This window comes from Dendrobates tinctorius, unplaced genomic scaffold (assembly GCF_039654945.1).
Source record: "Dendrobates tinctorius isolate UK_male_01 unplaced genomic scaffold, ASM3965494v1 ptg000107l, whole genome shotgun sequence".
In the NCBI taxonomy this organism is placed as follows: Eukaryota; Metazoa; Chordata; class Amphibia; order Anura; family Dendrobatidae; genus Dendrobates; species Dendrobates tinctorius.
Genome location: NW_027361775.1, coordinates 37,021,593 through 37,038,396, shown reverse-complemented (window position 1 = coordinate 37,038,396; position 16,804 = coordinate 37,021,593). Strand labels below are relative to the sequence as shown.

The 16,804-nt window shown below is 44.1% G+C and overlaps 1 protein-coding gene across 1 annotated transcript in view; it reads left to right on the top strand.

Annotated features, from left to right (window-relative positions):
• The window catches only part of LOC141100709 (uncharacterized), a 424,196-nt gene that overhangs the window by 351,478 nt on the left and 55,914 nt on the right, over positions 1 to 16,804 (top strand). The window contains exons 94-98 of the mRNA XM_073589356.1: positions 13,564 to 13,683; positions 14,582 to 14,701; positions 15,091 to 15,210; positions 15,452 to 15,571; positions 15,957 to 16,076. Of these exons, the coding sequence (XP_073445457.1) occupies positions 13,564 to 13,683; positions 14,582 to 14,701; positions 15,091 to 15,210; positions 15,452 to 15,571; positions 15,957 to 16,076 (600 nt within the window). The remainder of the gene's footprint in view (positions 1 to 13,563; positions 13,684 to 14,581; positions 14,702 to 15,090; positions 15,211 to 15,451; positions 15,572 to 15,956; positions 16,077 to 16,804) is intronic.

Genomic DNA, 16,804 nt, shown 5'->3' with positions numbered 1-16,804 from the left:
TGGAAAATATCAACTGATATGTTTCAGTAGTAAATAATTATTTTGATATCTACCTATCTCCAAACACATATTCTCTGTCATGTTACATATATTAGGTAATGGGACCAACTGTGATGATATTGATGAATGTGTGACTAATAACTGCTCACTTAATGCAACCTGCACTAACACAATAGGGAATTACACATGTACCTGTAAGGATGGATTATCAGATAAGGAAATGATTTCTTCACTTTATATTTTCTCCTTGGCATAAAGTTATTGCCGTGTTATTCTGAATATCAGTGAGAGGCTTCAGTAAATTATTCTGTAAACTGCTGCGAGGCAGCGACCCCTGCTACAGCTAGCGGTGGTGTATGTGCTGCTCAGGATACGCATGGAGGCGTAACTGTGATGGTGAGACAGTGATCAGCATTATTGTAAATGGCCGGTATGTGTCTCAGAAAAGGTCCTCTGCGCTGTAAGCCGATAATGTTGCTCTGGGACTTGTAGTTCCACAAGTGATTTAGTTTATAAGGGGGGATTGCAAGGTTAGTCGGAGATCTGGGTGGGACTGGCTAACTACACATACACAGCCCACCTATGGGGGTGGTTACAGCTACATAATGTAACCAGGGTTTTGGTCACATGGTCGGTGTGTAAGATTCTCGATGGCCTGTGTGTCGGATGGTTCTCGGAGTAGGACCAGATTCCTGAATAGCACATGGAGAGGCCATGGACCTGAAGGTCTCTGTGTTGGACTTGACGTCCTGAATAGCACATGGAGAGATCATGGAGCTGGATGGTTGCTGTGTTGGAAGGTCCCATGAGGGTACTGGATTCCTGAAGAGCACAGGTTGAGACTGTGTGTGCAGAGTCTGTGACGGCACTGCATTGAGAAAGCTACAGACCTTCTGAGGGTCTGGACTGTCGGGAGTGCCCTTGTCCCAAGGCATCTGCTGATAGGGTGATTCCAGTAAGGCAGTTTCCCCGGGAGAGAGGACTTATGGGGAGTCAGTGTGTGGAGCAGGAGCTCCTGTAGGGTAACTCCAGACAAGGGGGTTATGGGCAGACAAGTATCTGCTACTGGAACAGACTGTTAGTGCCTATGATGTTCCATGGTAACTGGACGGAGTAAAGTCCAGCATGTGTAGAGACTGCAACCTAATGTCATCTGTTGGTGCCTGTAGTGTTCTGTGGACATTAGTGAACTATTCAGCGTGCGATCACCCATGGTAACTGGGCAAAGAAGTCTGTTGTGTTTAGGGACTGGGAGTTAAGCAGTGTACTAGGAAGAGCTATGGACTATGTGTGTAATATGTAACATGGCGGTTTAAGCTGAGTAAAATAAACCCGAATGGACTGTTTTACTGAGAAAACGTGCCCATGTGCCTTCATCCCGTTGCTAAGCGAGTGTCCCCCAACACATACAGTAAGCGCTGCACTACACTCATTGAAAAAAGAAGGATTTAGTTCAGCTCACCCCTCAATGATGCTGCAGCAAAGTCCGAGGAAGGACACATCTCCACTTGGACGTCTTGAAATACTTCATAGAAAAAGGGAAGTCCAGCTCAAGGAATAAAATCCAGAATTTTCTTTATTTGTTTCATTAAAATACAAGCATGGCTGCTATAGTCATCATTGCGGTTTTTACCCTGACATGGGATAGCCGCACAGAGTCTAAGGCTTTCTGAGTCTAAGAGCGCATACCGCTCGAAACACGTACAGAACCTCCTGAGCACTCTCTGTGCGGCTATCCCATGTCAGGGTAAAAACCGCAATGATGACTATAGCAGCCATGCTTGTATTTTAATGAGACAAATAAAGAAAATTTTGGATTTTACTCCTTGAGCTGGACTTCCCTTTTTCTATGCTGCACTACTCTGCCCATAACGAGAAATCGTGTCAGATGCTTTGCAATTAGAGATTAGTAAATTGATTTAAGGCTTATCGAATTCACCGCTAATCTGAATTTTTTTTCTTGACAAATTTGCTTTAACCCCTTACTGCCATGTGACGTACTATCCCGTCCATGTGCCCTGGGACTTAATTCCCAGGGACGGGATATTACGTCACAGCGATCAGCGGCACCCATGTGGTAAGCGCTGCTGATCACGGCCGGGTGTCAGCTGATTATCACAGCTGACACCCAGCGCAATGTGTCAGGGACGGTCACGGACCACCCCCGACACGTTAACCCCTTGCACACCGCGATCAAACACGATCGCGGTGTACCGGGGGTTAAAGGGAAGCATCGGCAGGGAGGGGGCTCCCTCCGTGCTTCCCTGAGCCCCTCACAGCAGCGCAATGTGCAGCGCTGCTGCGGGGGGCTCCATCCCTGCAGGTCCCGAATCCAAGATGGCGACGGGGGACCTTCAGGGGCCTGCAGGGAGCTGGCTTCCTCATGCCTGCAAAGCGCAGGCAAGGAGGAAGCCTGTGTACTGCCTGTGACAGATTGCTGATCTGTCACTGTGATCTGTGATGTGACAGATCAGCGATCTGTCACAGGACAATGATGTCCCACGTGGACAATGTAATAAAGTTAAAAAAAAATAAAAAAAAAGTGTAAAAATAATTTACAAAAAATCGCTAAATTAAAAAAAAAAAAATTCCTAATAAATTCATTTTTTGGAAATAAAAAAAACCCAAAACAATAAAAGTACACATATTTGGTATCGTCACGTCCGTATCGACCTGCCCTATAAAACTGTCCCATTAGTTAACCCCTTTAGCGAACCCCTTAAAAAATAAAAAGCGAAGCAAAAAATAATGATTTATTATCATACAGCCGAACAAAAAGTACAATAACGCGCGATCAAAAAGATGCATATAAATATCCATGGTACCGCTGAAAACGTCATCTTGTCCCGCAAAAAACAAGCCACCACACAGCATCATCAGCAAAAAAATAAAAAAGTTATAGCTCGCAGAATAAAGCGATGCAAAAATAATTATTTTTTAGATAAAATTGTTTTCATTGCGTAAAAGCGCCAAAACATAAAAAAAGACATAAATGAGGTATCGCTGTAACCGTACTGACCCGAAGAATAAAACCGCTTTATCAATTTTACCGCAGGCGGAACGGTGTAAACGCACCCCCAAAAGAAATTCATGATTCATGGTTTTTGTTCATTCTGCGTCCCAAAAATCGGAATAAAAAGCAATCAAAAAATGTCACGTGCCCGAAAATGATACCAATAAAAACATCTGCTCGTCCCGCAAAAAATAAGACTTCACACGACTCGGTGGGTCAAAATATGGAAAAATTATAGCTCTCAATATGTGGTGATGCAAAAACTATTTTTACAATAAAAAGCTTCTTTTAGCATATGACAGCTGCAAAAAATAAAACCCGCCATAAATAGTAAATCAAACCCCCGTTATCACCCCCTTAGTTAGAGAAAAATAATAAAATTAAAAGAAAATGTATTTATTTCCATTTTCCCATTAGGGCTAGGGTTGGGGCTAGGGTTAGGGCTAGAGTTAGGGCTGAGATTATGGTTAGGGGTGTGTTGGGGTTAGGGTTGGAGTTATAATTGGGGGGTTTCCACTGTTTGGGCACATCAGGTGCTCTCCAAATGCAACATGGCGTCTGATCTCAATTCCAGCCAATTCTGCGTTGAAAAAGTCAAATGGTGCTCCTTCCCTTCCAAGCTCTGCCATGCTCCCCAAACAGTGTTTTACCCCCACATATGGGGTATCTGCCTACTCAGGACAAATTGCAAAACAACTTTTGGGGTCCAATTTCTCCTGTTACCCTAAAAAATTGGGGGCAAAAATATCATTTTTGTGGAAAAAATGATTTTTTTATTTTCACGCCCGGGCGTTATAAACTTCTGTGAAGCCCTTGGGGGTTCAAAGTGCTCACCACACATCTAGATAAGTTCCTTAGGGGGTCTAGTTTCCAAAATGGGGTCACTTGTGGGGGGTTTCCACTGTTTAGGTACATCAGGGGCTCTCCAAACGCACATGACACCCGCAGACCATTCCATCAAAGTCTGCGTTCCAAAACGTCACTACTTCCCTTCCGAGCCCCGACGTGTGCCCATACGGTAGTTTTCTCCCACATATGGGGCATCAGCGTACTCAGGACAAATTGGACAACAACTTTTGGGGTCCAATTTCTCCTGTTACCCTTGGGAAAATAAAAAAAATTGGGGACTAAATGATCATGTTTGTGGAAAAAATACGATTTTTTTTATTTTCATGCCTGGGCATTATAAACTTCTGTGAAGCCCTTGGGGGTTCAAAGTGCTCACCACACATCTAGATAAGTTCCTTATGGGGTCTAGTTTCCAAAATGGGGTCACTTGTGGGGGGTTTCCACTGTTTAGGTACATCAGGGGCTCTCCAAAAGCAACATGACACCGGCAGACCATTCCATCAAAGTCTGCATTCCAAAACGTCACTACTTCCCTTCCAAGCCCCGACGTGTGCCCATACAGTAGTTTTCTCCCACATATTGGGTATCGGTGAACTCAGGACAAATTGGACAACAACTTTTGGGGTCCAATTTCTCCTGGTACCCTTGGGAAAATAAATAAATTGGTGACTAAAAGATCATGTTTGTGGAAAAAATATGATTTTTTTATTTTCACGCCCGGGCGTTATAAACTTCTGTGAAGCACGGGGGGGGGGGGTTCAAAGTGCTCACCACACGTCTAGATAAGTTCCTTGGGGGGTCTAGTTTCCAAAATGGTGTCATTTGTTCGGGGTTTTCACTGTTTTGGTACGTCAGGGGCTTTCCAAACGCGACATGGTGTCAAATCTCAATTCCAGCCAAAAACGTCAGATGGCGCTGCTTCCCTTCCGAGCTCTGCCATGCGCCCAAATAGTGGTTTACCCGCACATGTGGGGTATCAGCGTACTCAGGATTGCACAATAACTTTTAGGGTACTGTTAAACTTGGAAAAATAAGAATTGAGGGTGAAAAGATCATTTTTTTTTTTGTAATTCTTTATTTTATTAATAAAGAGAGATTACAGCAATACAGAAGCAAGACATGTTCAAATTTTGAGGTACAAGTCTGTATGTAGAATTACAGAGCATTAATTATACAGTTTTACTCTTTTCAAACAATATAACACTTAACGAGGTAAATAACATAACTAAAACTAACCCATTACATAGGCAGGTATCCTTGATGCTCTAGGCCATACTTTACAAAGAAAAACAAGCTCTTGAGGTTCTCCGATAAAAATAATAGTCAAGAGGCCCGGTGAACCGCCCCCACCAGAATGTTGCCTCAGCCGATACAACGCTCTCTCATGCATGTCTGTTGTAATTATGACCTTAGATAGTTTGAAGAAATTGGCTCAGTGGCCCCCAGGGCTCAATCACCCCTCGCTACTTACTCGGCCGCCGTGGCACCCCCCAGCCGGCTCCGGGCCCGGAATCCCCGCAGTGCCCTGGAAAAGTATCCAAGGTGCCCAGGTTTTCTTAAATTTCTCATGAGATGACGAGTCCCAATTCGTAAGTTCCTTGAGTCTAAACAAATCGCTTATTTTACGTTTCCACTCTGTCAGAGTCGGGGGGGGGTTTGCTGTTTCCACCTAAGGACGATCAATTATTTTGCCACTCCCAGCATCAATGGCGCTAGCTCATGCTTCTTAGGTTGGAAATTTTCTGAGGGTAAGGATAAGAGTGCCTCCGCTGCAGTCAAGTCGGCCTTAAGTATGCTAAGGTTCTTCATAAACCCCATGACATCTGACCAGAATTGGGCGAGAGTAGGACAGAACCAGAAAATGTGGGACAGGTTAGCCCGCGACTCCCCACACCTCCAACACAGAGGGGAACTAATCAGTCCCAAATCTGCAGTTTTTCTGGTGTGTAGTACCATCGCGATAGTAACTTATAAGCCGACTCTTGAAATAGAACACAACGGGAGAAGCAGCACAGATCTTTTGTTTGTCCAGTGGGGATAAAGAAATATTTAATTCCACTTCCCACGAATGTAGGAAAGGTGGCTGGGAGGAGTTTTCCTCATCTATGAGATTGGAATAGAATTTTGATGCCACTTTCGGGACAAAATGATTAACCTTCATCAATATTTCCAACCAGAGCCATTTAGTGGGCAACTGAGGGAGTGTTTTGATTTGACTCATAAAGTAAGTTACGTGTGAGAGTTGTAAATGGTTTATGGGACGTCTCCCCGCAGTCACTGGCCAGCCATTTGCGCATGGAATTTTCCCTTGTAATAGGTGAGAAATAGGATTGTTTGGTAATGAGGACCAGAGTCCATATGGGTCTGTGAAATCTGGTATAAATATGTAAGGTATGAGCCCAATTGGCATTTTATCTAGGAAGTTGCAGTGGGGTGCTCTTATCGGTATCAATGTGCGTCTGGTGCGTAGGATGGCCAGAAGGATATCTCCCAGACCAGTTTTAAGTAGTGGGCAATCTGTCCACAAGAATTTTAGCGCGTTCCTACCCATGAGCTGCATCTCTGTGTGTGCATCCTGTCCTTTTTCTGCCCATTTTATTAATTTCAACCAGTTTGCCAATAAGATAGCCTGATGATAAGCCGTGAGATTAGGTAGGCCAACTCCCCCTCTTCGCTTTGGGCACGATAGGAGCCGCAAGGGCAACCTGGCCCTTTTGTGTCTCCAAACAAATTTTCGCCATCTGGCGATCTAAAGCGCGTAAGAATGACTCAGGGAGTTCGATTAGGATCATGCTCATCACATAGAATATTTTAGGGAACACGTATGACTTCATCACATTTACCCTACCCACCCAGGACAAGAGGGGAACGTCGTATGTCTTTAAATGAGTTTCAACATGTTCTAACAGGGGGGGGAAGTTCTACTGGAACAGCGTACAGGGGTCGTTCGAAATATATATCCCAAGGTACTTGAGTGTATTGCGTTGCCATGTAAAAGGGGCCAGGCTTTTCAGAATCTGAACATCCCTCTCCGTTGCCGTGATATGTAAAGCCTCAGATTTATCTAAGGTTATTTTAAAATTTGAGAGTTCTCCGAATAGGGAGAAGAGTTCCAGGACCCTAGGAACTGCAGTTATCGGGTTAGATAAAAGTAATAAAAGGTCATCTGCGAAGGCAACCGCTTTCAATTCCAGCTGATTAATTTTAAATACTTCAATCCCGGGGTCCTGCCTGATGGCTTGGATGAATGACTCCATCACTAAGACAAATAAAGTAGGGGAGAGAGGGCAACCCTGCCTAGTGCCATTATTGATGGCAAAAGGTGCCGACAATATCCCATTCACCCTGACCCTGGCTGTAGGGAAGGCATACAGTGACATGATTGCGTCTATGAAAGGAGGAGGGAACACAAGCCATATATCTCCAGCCAATACGGTCAAAAGCCTTTCGGCATCTGTAGAGAGCAGGATAAGTGGTTGACGTGACTGCTTAGCGTAAGAGATGGCCTGTAGGACCTTCCTAGAGTTGTCCCTCCCCTCCCTTCCACGCACGAAACCAGCCTGGTCAGGGAGAACTAGATCAGCTAGAACCAGGTGTATCCTGTTAGCCAATATTTTGGCCCAAAGTTTGAGATCCGCGTTCAGTAGAGAAATTGGACGGTAATTACGGCACAGGGTCCCCTCCCTCCCCTCCTTAGGTAGCACCGTGATGTGTGCCTCCAGGGCTTGCGGAGGAGGAGTTGAGCCCGAAAGGAACAGGTTGAACAGTTCAACCAAGTGCGGGACGAGAGTTTCTGCAAATGTCTTATAATAAATGATGGGAAAGCCATCTGGGCCTGGTGTTTTTCCTCCCAGGGTCGAGGTAATTGCCTCCTCTACTTCCTGGGTGGAGATTGGTGCAAGTAAAGTCGAATACTCAGAGGTGGGGATTACAGGTAATGTGAGGGTGGAGAGGAAGTCTTGTATGCGTTGAATAGCACTAGGGGGGTCTCTCATATCCACATGGGGATCTAAGTTGTATAGTGAGTGATAATATGAGCAAAATGCTTCAGCTATACCATCGGAGTCTGTCACAGTCTTTCCCCCCTCCGTGTGTATTTGCCGGAAGAAACATTTTTCCCTCTGTGCCTTTAACATTTTTGAGGTGAGCTTGCTTCCTCTATTCCCATGGATATATATTTTTTGCTTACAGCGAGCATACATTTTGGCAGAACGCACATTGAGTCAATCTTTAAGTTTTTCCCTTAATGACATCAGGTCCGCACGGACATTGTCTGACGTCCTCCGTTTGCGTTCCATAGTGGCAATTTGATGTAAGAGGGAAAGGATTTCCCTGTCTCTTCTCCTTTTAATGTGGGTCCCCAGGGAGATCAACTCCCCCCTCAAGACGGCTTTATGTGTTTCCCATATAATTGGGGTTAACCTCCCATCCACCATGTTCTCCCTGAAAAACCTCTTTAAAGAAAAATCAATCTGAGAAACATTATCCTTATTATCTAGAAGTGTTTCGTTCAGTCGCCATGTGAGAGGGGAGCACGAGAGGGAGTCTAATTTTAATGCTATGAAGACCGGGGCATGGTCCGATAGCGTTATGGGGCCTATAGAGATAGAAGTGACCGATTTGATGGACGAGGCTTGAACCAATATATAGTCGAGTCTATGATATGTGTCATGTGTGGGGGAATAAAATGTGTAGTCTTTGTCGGTGGGATGTGCTAATCTCCAGGAGTCCACCAAGTGAAGGGACAAAAGTTTTTCCAAGAGCACTTTTCTCTCCTTTTTAGAGATTGACGATCTCCCCGAGGACGAGTCCACATTTGGCTGCATTGTCAGGTTAAAGTCGCCCCCCAAGAGTAGGAGTCCCTCCTTAAATAGAGTGAGCACTTCCAGAGTGGTAGACAGCCACTCTACTTGGCCTTGATTTGGTGCGTATATGTTGGCAAAAGTCATTAGAGTTGAGGCCAGATAGCCTTTCACAAAAATATACCTGCCCTCCGAGTCCGCAATACTATTTTAAAACAAAGGGAAGTTCTCTCCTGAATGCTATACTAACTCCTTTAGAGGCCGACTTCGAGCAACTATGATACCATGTAGGAAACACTGAGCGAGTCATGTCTGGGGGCCAGCCCACTTTAAAATGTGTTTCTTGAAAAAGAATTACCTGGGAGCGGGACTTGTTCAGGAGGGAAATAATCTGACTACGTCGTTTGGCGGGGCTATTCATACCCTTCGCGTTGAAGGATGCCACAACGACCGAGCTCTCTCCAATATTGTTAGCCATGTTCAAATGTGTCATCGGAGATCAATGCCTGAAAAGAATACCTGTAATGGGGATAAAACAATAGAACAACAAAACTAATTACAAAAGCAGTCTCATCTTCTGCAGGGGGGGTTCGTAGAGACCCAATTGTTGAAGATGAGTTCTAACATAGACAAGCAACGTGTAAAAATAAAATGAAGAGTTAAGCACTCAAATTAAAGCAACAGTGTGAATCTAGAAGAATATCAACTGCAAGTAAAAATGCATAGAATAAGGAGTGGACATAGTCCCACATTCCCTAGCAAACCTTTTAAGGATAAATGGGGAGGCAATTTAGCAACCTGTTATTAAACTAAAGTCCATTACTATTTCCGGCGACTTGAAGATATATTTGAGTTCCCATCTGAAAAAGAAAACAGGGGGCAATGGGGGGAGAACAAAAATCCTCCCCTCCTGCGTCAGCAGGCCCAAGAGCACCACGGATGGGAGGCTTGCTCCATGAGCTAAATATAATGTTCCTTTCGCAGATAAGTAAGCGGGGGTCAGTAAGGAGTGATCACATGCTGGACAATCGCTGTCCGCAACCACTTTGCCGACTCAACCCCAGGACAAAGGTTGACCTGTCTAAAGATAATAGTCTCGCTCAAGTAGATTGAGATTTGTTCATATGCCTTTTAGCCTTTGGGGAGGCAGACTTTTGCTTAGTCGACCAGTCACCTGGCTTATCCAGATGTGGGATGGGAACTCCCATATCAAGCGGCATCCACGAGGGGATGGAAATGGGATCAATTTGCAAAGACTCCCAGGCAGCATCTAAATCCTCCAGGGTGCGGATAGTGATCTGACGACCTTCCTTTGTGATTCCCACCCCAAAGGGGAACAGCCACTTGAAGCGCAGCCTATGTTTCAAGATCGCATCAGTCAGTGGTTTTAGGATTTTCCTCTTAGATAGTGTGGCTGGGGAGATATCTTGAAAAATTTGGAAATTAGCGTCGTTGTATATCAATGGCGCTTTTTCTCTTGCGCCTGTTAAAATTGCTGCAGTGTCAACATAACTGAGGAGGCCACAAATTATGTCCCTTGGACGTTCATTGACTTTAGGTTTCGGTCTGAGGGCTCTATGCACCCTCTCTATGATGATAGTGTTCACCCTGTCTGGGCCTAAAATGTCCGCAAGGATCTCTTTGGACACTTTGTTGAGTGCTTCTGGCGCGAAAGACTCGGGTATGCCGCGTAAGCGTATGTTTTTTTCTCCGACTCCTGTTTTCTTGGTCCTCCAGAGCAAGGTACACAGAATTGAGGTGTTGTCGATGCGTCTGAAGATGGTCGCCCAGGGAATTAGATGCTTCTATCAGACCCACTTGGGCGTTTTCCAGAGACTCCACCCTATGGCTTATGTGGCGTATATCAGATCTGATCTCAGACATTTCCTTAAGCAAAGGTTTCATCGTGGATTCTAATAAATGTTTCATATAGGATCTAAAGATCGGGGCTGAGTCCTCAGAAGTGGATTCACAGTCTGCGTCTCTGTCAGCGTCTGAGGCCTCATTGAATGTCTCAGTCTGGGCACTACGTGCCTTCTGTTTATCTGGCGATTGCGACATCACTAATTTCTTTTTTAGGAATCTGTCCAGTTCACCCCTGGGGGCTGATGAGTTACTTGCAGGGGTTTGTTTGGTGAAACTTTTTGCCCGAGTTTTATGACTTGTGCGGACCATTATAAGGCTGCTGAAAATGGGCAGATATACACGCCGCTTGGCTACATCAGGATGATTAATAGAACATGTCCTTTACTGTGAAGGAAGACATTAATAAGATGTTGTTACCAGGGCTGGCCAGTAGATGGTGCTCCTACTCCATAACCCAAATGGCATAGCACCCAGGAGGACAGGGGGTACAGAGAGATCGCTGGTTGATTATATTTACAGAGCCAGAGCACTATGATTCACACAAGGTGACGACCCCAGTTTATTGGTCCTTATAGGGCCGCTGTTTTTCCCCTCCAGGGCACAAGGGGTTAATCAGCAGAGCTGGCAGGGAGCAGACTGGGGGGATTCCCGGGCTTGGAGCTTCGTGGGCGGGGTTAATGATGTAGTGATGGTGCCTTGTACTTCCCCTTATCTCAGCACAACACTGGCCCCAGTAAAAAACTCTTTACCCTGCAAAGCCACGGTGCCCAGGGGCTCAGTCCACAGTCTGATTTCCCACAACCTTCCCTCCACTGACAGGGCAGCCGAGGACCTGCAGGCTCAGTGAGCATTGCTGTGTGTGATTTATAGTGTGCTGACAGCTGCACACAGGAGTGGAGGAAGAGGGAGAGAGGGGGGGCTCCGTGTCAAGCAGCACGCTCCTGGGTCCAGCTTGTTATCTTGCTTGGGGATTCCCCGTGGTGAAGGAGGAGTGACCGCTGTTAAGTCCTGACAGGCACAGCTCTTATTATAACGTTCCAGGCAGGAAAGGGGGGAAGGGAGGCCCGAGAAGATTTCGCCCCCACTTCACTGGAGCCTGGAATGGAGGAGGGGAGGGGGAAACCCGTGGTGGGGAACCAGCCCTCGGCCACCCGACCCCTCCGCAGCCGCACCTGTCACACAGCTCTCGTCGTCCAGAGGTCCCGCTCCACCGTTAAGCTGCAGGTCAGTCTCTCAGTCGGGCTTGATGAGGGGAATTGGCTTCTCCCTCTCGGCACACAGGGCAAAGATGGCCGGTGCCCCTCCACCAACGGGCCTCTGAGTCTCAAATAAGCCGCCGATGTCCTCTTCGAGCCGATAAACTTTGCTCCTTCACTCCTAGAAACTCCCTCGATGTTCCAGAGAGTCTTTTAGTGGCTTTAGCCTAGGTTATAAGGAGCAGAAGGTTCCCCCGAAGGCTCAGGAGAGACGAGCTCAAGGGAAACACGTCTGCCCTGCTCGAGGCCCAAGCCACGCCCCTGAAAAGATCATTTTTGTGGAAAAAATATGATTTTTTAATTGTAAGGCTGTACGGTATAAACTTCTGTGAAGCCCTTGGGGGTTCAAAGTTCTCACCACACATCTAGGTAAGTTCCTTGGGGGGGTCTAGTTTCCAAAATGGGGTCATTTGTTGGGAGTTTCCACTGTTTAGGTACATCAGGGGCTCTCCAAATGTGACATGGCGTTCGATCTGAATTCCAGCCAATTTTGCATTGAAAAAGTCAACCAACGCTCCTTCCCTTCTGAGCTCTGCCATGCGCCGAAACAGTGGTTGCCCCCCACATATCAGGTATCTGCGTACTCAGGACAAACTGCACAATAACTTTTACAGTCCAATTTCTCCTGTTACCCTTGGTAAAATAAAAAAAATTGAACCTGAAGTATTTTTTTGTGAAAAAAAGTTAAATGTTCATTTTTTTTAAATATTCAAAAAAATCCTGTGACGCACCTGAAGGGTTACTAAACTTCTTGAATGTGGTTTTGAGCACCGTAAGAGGTGCAGTTTTTAGAATGGTGTCACTTTTGGGTATTTTCTATCATATAGACCCCTCAAAGTGGCTTTAAATGTGATGTGGTCCGTAAAAATAAAATGATGTTGCAAAAATGAGAAATCGCTGGTCAACTTTTAACACTTATAACTTCCTAACAAAAAAAAATGTTGGTTCCAAAATTGTTCTGATGTAAAGTAAACATGTGGGAAATGTTACTTATTAAGTTTTTTTGTGTGCCATATCTCTGTGATTTAAGGGCATAAAAATTCAAATTTGGAAAATTGCAAAATTTTCGCCAAATTTGTTTTTTTCACAAATAAATGCAAGTTATTTGAATGAAATTTTACCACTAACATGAAGTACAATATGTCACGATAAAACAATGTCAGAATCACCAGGATCCATGGAAGCGTTCCAGAGTTATGACCTCTTAAAGGGACAGTGGTCAGAATTGTAAAAATTGGCCCGGTCATTAACGTGCAAACCACCCTTGGGGGTTAAGGGGTTAAATGAACCCAGGAAAGTATTAGCCAACCGAGTGGCAATTTTCTGAATTATAGGGTTCATTCATCACCAGTCACATCAGTGATGTGTTTTGCACTCCTCATCATAAAGTAGGGCGTAATGGAAGACCTGGCCGAAAAGAAAATAGAAGGAAGAAGATAGAAGACAGGAGGGACAATTGGAGGACTGATGGAAGTGAACCAGATACGTAGGAAGCTGAAGAAAGGGAAAGATTTTTTTTAATTCAATTTAAGGCTGATAAATTTTAGATTAAATTTATGAAAAATAAACTTTCTGCCTGAATTGAGAGACTCTGCCCCAATCGGATTTTGGGAGATTCTCTCATTGCTATCTGTAATATTTCATTTTTGGACTTGATGAGTTAATGTTTTCATGCTTCTATTTTTCAACCGCTGATTAGACAATGTGTGTAGGTAGATTAATACCTGTTCATTATTACCTCTACTTCTAAAATCTAAAATATTTTCATATTAATCAGGTAACGGGACCCACTGTGATGATATTGATGAATGTGAGACCGATGATATCTGCTCACCTAATGCAAACTGTGATAACACTGAAGGAAGTTACATTTGTAATTGTAAAGATGGATTCTCGGGTAAGTTATGATTTATCATTGATTTCTGTTTTTCTGGCCCCCTGTACCACATCCAGTTTTAAATCCCTTCATGACCAGCTGATTTTTTTTGTCTTTGTCTGGGCCATATATCTTAGCTTATGTATATATTAAAAAAATGGGAATTTCTCTGGAATAAGACATTGGATTGCAGATATCCGGGTATCATTTTATTCAACTTTCTATGACCTACATGCATAGGTAGATGGCTTACAAGGGTTGATCCTACTGGCATATTTCCTTTAAATTTGTATATATTTCTTATCCTTTATGTATATATATAATTTTTTAGTTTGTTTCTTGTTCTCTTTAGATAACTTGAACCCGCGATTACTTACAGTATTTATTTATACTATATACTGCAATGCTGCAGTGTAACTTTCATTTTCCTTTAAAACCCATCCACAGGCCGGACCTCATAGAATGACCAGCATGGTGGTGATGAGGCCTTCAACAGATTGACGAGCTGCCTTACTATCCCTTCTTCATTCCCTGATATCGCTATTTAAATAGTTAAGCAGCAACTGAAAAAATCTGCAGTCGGTGGCTGCTCGTAGATTGCAGATGGCGGCTGTGTGAGAGGCAGATGCTGACATCTGACCTTATGGGGCGAGCTGTACTCCACTCCATATATGCGCCCCCTGACTGTGACACCAGCTCTTCAGGGTGCTCGAAGGGGTTAACTGTATTTAAAGTATAGTCATTTACGCTGTTCAAGCCAACATAGATCTGTCCCAAAATGTATATTATGCAGATTATTGTCAATCTGTATAAACTAAAAGATAAAGAATTAATATTAGAAAAAACCTTCATTATAAGTGAAGCAAATGTCATAATTTAATTGCTATATTTCATTCATTACATTATGTTCTCTTAATAGGTGATGGACATAATTGTGAGGCACTGACAGCGTGTGATGATGATAGTAATTGTTCTTCCAATGCAGCGTGTAGTAACAAAACAGGAAACCTCTTATGTACATGTAATGATGGATACGAAGGTAATCACTTATCACTGTAGACGTCTATATATACAGCCATTCACTGGACGCTGTCTAGAGTGGATAACTCTCCAATAACAATGGCTGGTGTCATAGCTACAGACATATCTAATAATATCACACTTACCCATATTCTGTATATTAATGAAGTATGAGGTTATCAGATACAGTGATTTTACCTTTTGTTTTTTTTCTTCCCAATGACTAATATAAGGTGACTTTGATTTGTATTTGTGTATCGTTACATTAGTACAGACTGATAGACTTTGGCTGTAGTTTCTCCTGCAGAGTTTAGTATCATCCATTGATGACCATATTGTAAGACATTTGTGGATAAGCTCTTAATCACAGACTTCAGTAATAAGTCATCATTTCTGTGTTGTGATCAGGCAATGGGTCGTATTGTGCTGATATTGATGAATGTGATGGAAAGCACAACTGTTCAGATGACGCCACCTGTACTAACACAGAGGGAAGTTATATCTGTACATGCAATGCTGGATACACAGGTAAGGACAATACAATATGGGAATGTAATGGAAGTGAATGGTTCATGTAATTTAAATTACACTAAATATATCACGATGTAGAAGTTGTAACTGGACGCTAAACACATTAGAAGCCACTGAACATATAAGGTTAGCCGGAGAGTTACAATTTATTCTTCATCCATCATTGTCTATGCATCATGTGAGGAAATGTTACATCTGTATGTTCTCAGATTACTGTGATCCATTTTATATTGACCAGGTGACGGGACCCACTGTGAGGATATTAATGAGTGTAACACCACCAATATCTGCTCATCTAATGCCACCTGCAGTAACACAATAGGGAGTTACACCTGTACCTGTAAGGATGGGTTCTCAGGTAAGCAATGAAAACAGCACGGCCATGTCATCAGTGAGCGCCGGCGGTAGCGTCTACTTTATTCTTCCCATAAGATGAAAACCTGACAGAATACTTAGAAAATGTTATTTTATGGCACCGTGTGTTGTCACCTATGTTCCTGTGTCCCACATAAATGAAGGACAGGGATTGAATGGAGCTCAATAGAGTCTAAATGTGAATCTTTTGGAACCTGTTTTTCACTTTAAAGTAAATGGACTCATCAAGGGGCATATATGTAACCAGTTATTGGGAATAGCAGTAATCCCTAGACTCAGTGCCCAGCACAGAGCACTGTATCTGATAGACCCTAGTAAAACTCTTGTGTAACTTCCTCATTTATCTATTAACCATTTTTATTATTTAGGAAATGGATCCCATTGTGCGGATATTAATGAATGTCAGGATGGAAATAACTGCTCACATAATGCCACCTGCACTAACACAATAGGGAGTTTCACCTGTACCTGTAATGATGGATTCTCAGGTGAGTCCTGATTTGTCATTGATTCCTGTTTTTACCTTTCTCTTAACCTCTTCCCGACCGCCCACAGTAGATAAACGTTGGCGCTTGCTGGGCTTTGTGCAGCGCCGACGTTTATCTACTGTCGGCGGTTTTGTGCCCCCCAGGACCCCCACATACCTTACAACGCGGGGATCCCGGTGCACAATGCATGCTGGGACCCCCGACGTCATCGAGACCTGATTGGTTCAGGTCCTGATGACGTCAGCGTCACAGCAGCCAATGGGAGCGATCGCTGGGAAAGCTGCTTGTTTCCCGGCGATCTCACTCATTGTAACGCGGCTTCTCCTCTGATCTAACACTGACAGATGATCAGAGGTGAAGCAGCGTTACTGTGTGACTAGATCGTTGCCTGGCACAGCTGATCGCTGCCTGGCACAGCTGTGCCAGGCAGTGATCTTGTCACACAGTAACGCTGCTTCACCTCTGATCATCTGTCATTGTGAGATCAGAGGAGAAATTGCGTTATTATGTGCCAGGCAGCGATCTTGTCACATAGTAACGCTGCTTCACCTCTGATCATCTGTCAGTGTGAGATCAGAGGAGAAGTGGCGTTACTATGAGTCAGATCGCAGGGCAGCGATCTTGTCACAAAAATAAAAAAAAGTAAAGAAAAAAAAAGCAGGTACACAGGCTAGGGCTAGTGCTAGGGCTAGGGTTAGGGCTAGGGTTACGGCTGGGATTAAGGTTAT